This window comes from Aplysia californica, unplaced genomic scaffold (genome assembly GCF_000002075.1).
Source record: "Aplysia californica isolate F4 #8 unplaced genomic scaffold, AplCal3.0 scaffold00186, whole genome shotgun sequence".
Classification (NCBI taxonomy): domain Eukaryota; kingdom Metazoa; phylum Mollusca; class Gastropoda; order Aplysiida; family Aplysiidae; genus Aplysia; species Aplysia californica.
Window position 1 is genome coordinate 975,850 of NW_004797456.1, and position 6,829 is coordinate 982,678.

Consider the following 6,829-nt stretch of genomic DNA (forward strand, 5'->3'; position numbering starts at 1 on the left):
AAAACTAACTTATTTAAATACACTTGATCCAATCTTCAGAAGAAGTGAAAATGTGATAAAACAATAATGACAAGTGATTATTTATAACTTATTGTTTCAACTAACAATAAGAGCCATATTCTTCAGTAAATCAATGACCCCATTTCCAGTTTTTTTTTAAAAATCCTTATAGGCCTAAAGACAGAAGGAAAGTCTGAAAAATTGCTTCTTCATTTCAATAGCGTACAAAACAGCATTGACTAAATCTTTTGTTCTCCCATACTACAAGCGCACCTCATGCCAAGTGCTGTACCCTGAGTGAAACAATAAAATTAAATACCAGTGCTGCATGAAGAAGGAATGTGATTTGTATTCTCCAATGAATACCTATATATACCTTGCTAGAGTCAGAAGTGTTTCTTATTACAAAACTTGAATTTATGATTTGTTCATGAGGTAATTACCTATTTTTCATTTATATTTAGTCAAATAAATTACTTACTAATTTTACGATGTATTCCAGAAATTTTAAGCATTTCATAACTGCACACGCAAATTGGCACATCTCATTTATTTTTGCTACTTTTGAGATATGGGGAAAAAAACTGTTTTACTCTACTATTTATCATCTAATAATAAAAATAGTAAAACTAGCCATGCATGTTTCTTTAATGACTGCCAATGCATTTTTGTTTTGGTTCAACCAAAGGATAGACATAGTACCAACAAACAAAATAAAGGTTTGTTGCATTTTGGCACAAAAATTTTGAGGTACGGCAGCAAAATTGGGTTCTTCCATTTGAAACATAATTTTTTAACATTTCACTTTCATCGTTAAATAATCATGAATCAGTAACTGTCACTATACTATAAAAGATAAACTGAACAAATTGTATCATACCTGTACAATTAAGTCTCACTTTTCTACAGCATTAAAAATGCTCACTGCTCAAACAAAACCATGACAAGGCAATGTCTGAATTCTTCATTCTGAGACAAAATTCAAGAAAGATCACCAACAAGGGCAATTCAAACCATTAGCCTTCTATTGTAGAAAAATAATAATAAACTTGTGTAAAGCCAGTTTGTTGATAAAATCAATATCATTCTATAAAGTATAAAGATGGGAAATCCTTTTCTAAAATTGAAACTAATGACAGCCAGAGAAGCCACTTTTTTTCCCCTTTTTATCTTCCCTTTTAATAATCATGCTTAATATCAAGGAGTGATGCTATGTGTCACCTATTTGACATACACACAGACTCATCCAAAGTTCAAATGCTATGTGTTTGTGGTTGGGGGGGGGGAGGAGATAGGTGATGGACATTAAAACATGCTTGACCATAGGATAAAGCTTGATCTCAATCTTTACTATCTCAGTTATTAATATGTGTACCAGGTGGATTCTACAAGCTCAAACTCGTTTGGTTGATGAACTGTGCCCAATTATCACTATTTGTAGCTGTGTGAATATATTTGTATGAAAGGAAAGTTGCAATTGATGTCATCTGAGGCAAAAGTATGCTTCCTGGGAAGCTGAGAATGTTTCGGAGTGTTCTATGGTCTGCTGGGGTAATAATATAGTGTAAAGGGCATAGAGCCTGCTGCTGAGCGGGGATATGCGCTATACAAATGCTATCTATCTATTATTATTATTAAAAGTCACTACCTCACAGCCCAATCGTTGGTTCAGTGTACAAAGAGATTACCTCAAGTTTTGGAAATTTGGAGACGATAATTGAATGCTTTTTGACTAAAGCAACAATGCAAGAATTATTTACACACCTATTCAGTGGTTCCTTATAATAAATATAAAACCCCACAATATATCATGTGACTAAATTTTATAAAAGTTTGCAAATTGTACATCACATCTAAAAATAAATAATGAACTGGAAAAGAGTTTACAAGATCTACAACATCCATCTTTCAATCTTGCTTTTCTATTGAACAACCTATTCATCATCAAGTAATGAAAAATTTGTTCAACTAAAATTCAGTTTAGAAAAAGTAGTAACAAAAGGAGATAAATGTCTTGCCATAACAGGCAATGTAGAACGATTTGGTTAAACACATCAAAGAAAATTAAAGAAAGCAGAGATACAAAAAACTAAAACAATTTAAACTTTTCAGGTACCCCCCCCCCCCCCCCCCCCTTATATTCAACACCTCTGCAGGTTACAAACTAAACCTTGAAGAGTAAGCGAAAAAATGAAAACCAAAACATCAGATGAGTATTCATGCACTTTGATCAATCCAATTAGGCGGGAAAACATAAGTTTCTATTTTTGCAAGTTTTACATTAAGAAAAAATTGTGCCAGTGTCAATGTGCAGTGCCATCATTTGAAACTTTCTGATGAGGGAAAGGGTATAAGAAAGAACTCACAGAGCTGAGTAGCATCCCACTATCAACAGACTGACTCTCCATTTCCTGTGTAAATGATTTTCGTTGCAGTGTGACTCACATTAAAAACAATCAAGTAGGAGGAGTCATTTGGTTATTTTTGCAACATATTTTGTCATAGAAAATTCCAGTACAGGCTTCTCATTTTATGCATTGCAGGTCTTGAACACTTTCAGGCATCAAAAAATTATTTTGATTCTGTCAAGTTGATATATTGGTCTGCAAGCAAAATCCCTTAACTTCAATTCTAATATATGTTTATGCTAGCCTACAAGTACAAGTCGACTGCTTCTTGTAAGATTCCACGTTACACATTTTGACAGTTACGTATGACAAAGTTTTACACTGAGCCTCCCTGTAAATCCATCCTTAGTCCTAAACCACCAACAAAGGAGGTCACTCCCCTGAAACCCCATTGATTTGGAAATGGAAGTGGGAGGGTCAATAAGCTTACTGTACTAAAAACAATCCAGCATCCTGAACTTTTACAATAAAACCAAACAAGTACAAGCAAATTTAATTAATGAAAAATGTTTCAAAATGAGACAGGCAGGCTAGAACTTTTGTACCAATAAATTGTGCTTCAGCAGGACCAAACATTTGGAAAATGGTAAAATTTTACTTTTACACTCCCACACAGATGCATTGCTTTTGGGGGCTTGCTGCCACATTTTTTAACTGTAGAACACACACATGACCACAAAAACTGTTGCAAATAAATTGATTTCAAGAAAATATCAAACCTAGTTGCAAAACATCAAATTACTTCACTATTGTCTGACTGAATAACCCCTTGTTTGTACTCTGACCAAAAGTTGTGCAGTTTGTTGTTTTGTGGGAGAGCATAAATACCAAAAGGCAAGGTGGGATACACACGTTAGACATGTAAGACTACGTGACCAGTTATCATCAAGTCTGGGAAAGAGCAATTAAAAATTATGTTGGATTATGTGTAGGCTACATTTTTACTTTCACTCCCGCACAAATATGAACTACTTTGGGGTCAACCTGCAGTATTTTGTTGATCACACATACAGCCACTAAAACTGTCGCAAATCAATTATTTTCAAGAAAATTTCAAACCTAACTAATTGCAAAACATCAAATTATGGGTTATAACGGGGAATGCCCCCATAATCCCCCGGATTTTTCCCCCCCGCAGTGACTACGTTCACGGTGCCCTGGATGTAGTTTACAATTTAAGAATGATCTTGCTCCCTTCACCCCCTACCATTTTCCTTTTGCTTCTCCCCCCCCCCCCCCCCCCCCCCCTCTTCCTGCCTTGGCCTTCTTCCATTCTCCCTTGTTTCTTCGAATGACCTTTTAATTTCAAATTGTCGAGCGTTGCCGAGTCCGCACAGAGAAGAGGATCGAAGTCGTGTCGGGTTCCGCGCGCTTAGCGAGTGAGGCCTTGTCTGGCCTTGTCGATCGCCGCTGTTTCGCTGTGCCCACCTTCGACCTCCGTAAACTCTGTTGCATTTCAGTTGTGCTTCTGTGTCAATGGTGGATGATTCAGGGCGCCGTAAACGTAACCTGCAAACTATTTTCCCAGCCTCGTGAATGTAGTCACTGTGTTTGCGTTTTTCTAAACTACGTCAGGGGAGCATGCCCCCAATTGATGTAAAGCGCGGTAATTACTACCCCTACGAAATTAGGCTTAATGTGATTAAGTTCTATTAGACATTGGAAACCATCACATATTTTTCCAACTTTTAATTTGCGAAAGAAATTAAGTTAATATTCGTGTTCAGGGCATACGCTGCTACTAGAATCTATACAGATCTAGAGATAGAAAAGTACAGAAGTAGTCAACAGTTAGGTACAGAGAGGCTTCTGAACAGAAAAAGGACACAATCATGATATAGAATAGTTAGCCTAAGTGTGAAACGGGAAGGAAAATAAAATAAAACCAAATTTTGGAGTAATGAAAAGACTTGGCTTGGGCCTTTATTCCATACTAGAATGGGTAAGATTGAAGAATACCGGACCAGCGGACTGACTTTGCCTATGTCTCAACCTTAGGAATTCATATAATTTTCCCGTTTTTAATATCTCTCAATGGAGAATCTCGGACCGGTAGATCTATTGATTAAAATTTTGTCAGGGGGGAGACCCCCCTGAACCCCCATCCTCCACCCCAACCACCCGCCCCACTTTCTCATGCAATAATGTACGAGTGGTCCGGTATTCTTCAATCTTCTCCTAGTTACTAGTAGATCTATGGAAGTGGCTATTCTCATCCGGGGTGAGAATAGAAAAACGATCTACCTCTCACCCCGGGTGAGACTTGCCAGCGTAGGCTATTCTCACCCGGTGCAAAACAAGACCTGCTTTTCCTCATTTTAGAATACTGTCTATCGGTGTGGATGATCAAATTGATAAAAGCCAAGAAAAAATTACGTTATAGCACAAAAGTAAGCTAATTTGATCATCTTCAAAGATGCTATGGCTATTTCACTGTTCGAATCGAGCCGAACTACGCGGGTCGCCATTTTGTTTTGCCCGGAAGTTCTCGCAAGATCTACTCCTCCCCTCTCTCTGTCTCTTTCTGAATACTGTCTATCGGTGTGGACGATCAAATTGACCAAAACAAAGTTAAAAAATGATGTTAAAGCACAAAAGTAAACTAATTTGGTTGTCCACAAAGATGCTACGGCTATTTAACTTTTCGAATCGAGCCGAACTACGCGGGTCGCCATTTTGTTTTGACCGGAAGTTCTCGCGCTACTCCTCTCTCTCTCTCTTTCTCTCCCTCTCTCTCTCCACTGCCCACAGACAAAATTGTACGCTTTTAGTAGGCTACAGTTGTAATGGGACGTTTGTTCACGGCACAGAATTCTACAATTTTTCTGTTATCACAGTGTAGAATTCTGTGGTTTAGGGTGAACGCAAAATTTGTTGGTCTAGATCTAGGCTATAACGGTGAACGCGCACCGGGTGAGAATAGCCAAAAGACTCGCCTGCACTATTCTCATCCCGGGTGAGAATAGAGGTGGCCATCGATAGATCTATAACAATCTAGATTCTCTAGACTTTCCCTCAGCCCTAACTTTAGCCCTTTAGCCTAAAGTCTAGATTCTAGATCTAGAACTACTATCCCTCAGCCCTAAAGTCTAGATTCTAGATCTAAATAGTCTTGATATAAATTTGGATGTTAGCAGTCGATACACTACAACTACAATTGTAAGTAACAGACAGAAGTAGGAGAATGATGGATTTGATTTTGTATCAAATATCAAACAAGTTCAAGAGTCAAGAGACAAAAGATTTCTTTACAATACAGGTAAAATGGGAGGGGGGGGGGGAGTTCCCAGAAGTAGTACTTGTTGTTTGACATAATAAATCAAACAAGAAGAAAGAATCGCAATCGTAATTGATTTAGAGGCGGGGCTCAGTGATAGGCCTACAGGAAGTAAACCATCGGATTACAAACACAAGGAATGGACACACCGGTGACAACAAACAGATAGCCTGGAGTCCTAGAAGCTGAACCAACCTTGTTTTCCTGATCCTCTGCCAAGAGGTCAGGGCTGTCATCGATTCCATCCTGAAATATAAGAATGAATCGTTGCTGTCAAAATTTAACTTAAAAAACAATATCTCTACAGAAATGAATGCATTCTAACGAAAAATCCTAAACCATAGTCAACGGGTCCACCCACCATCATGGCTGCAGCTTTATGCTTTATCACGTGATCAAGGAAGACCTGCTGAAAAAGCTACGCTTTTCATATCTGCCGCAGTCACGAATTAGAGGCGTCAATGAATGTTATAGGCCTACAATTTCATAGGCCTATTAGATCTCTATAAACAATCCATCCGATCGCAAAAAAATTCTTTTTAAATTCATGTTTTCTTTTCAGTTTTGTAAATTTACGGTACATTTCATTTTCCATTCTCGTTTACAGTCACAGGTTGTAGACACGTTATTGTTCAAAAGAAACTTCGAATAACGGCGAGCATGAACTTATTATAGACTTAAAAGCGACAGACTGGCTCTGACTTACAAAGTACACCTCCAACATAGCATAATTCATTCTATATCACACGAAGAGAAAAATAATAACAATAACAAAAAAGCAAATATGCCTCTTCTGTATTCGATTTTTCTTATATCGTGCTTTTCCCGTCCATTCAAAGTCCCTTTATATAGGCGACTGCCTCTCGCCCCGCCCTGCAACGCCCCCCTCTAATTTAATTTTCTCATTCATGACAAAGTTTTTGTGGTTGTGCTGTCGCCACCGCTGCTGCTTGAATTGCAGGTGTACTCTTTCTTTTTATCTTTTGCTTTCAGTAATTGTTACTATGTGCCCTTTTCTAAAGAGAACAGGTCTTGCACGGTCTGTACCGGTATTCCATAAAATTGAAATACTTTTGCCACAGCAGTCTGTCCACGAATACGAAGGTAAGGTCACTATTACGCAAAATCTCCAGTTGCTGTTTAC

The 6,829-nt window shown here is 37.9% G+C and overlaps 1 protein-coding gene across 1 annotated transcript in view; it reads right to left on the minus strand.

The window, feature by feature from the left end:
* The window catches only part of LOC101847958 (sorting nexin-6), a gene marked incomplete in the record, with an annotated part of 26,817 nt that extends 20,744 nt beyond the window's left edge, over positions 1 to 6,073 (minus strand). The window contains 2 exon segments of the mRNA XM_005098560.3: positions 5,881 to 5,931; positions 6,047 to 6,073. Coding sequence (XP_005098617.2) covers positions 5,881 to 5,931; positions 6,047 to 6,052 — 57 coding nt within the window.
* Positions 6,074 to 6,829: the final 756 nt, after the last annotated feature.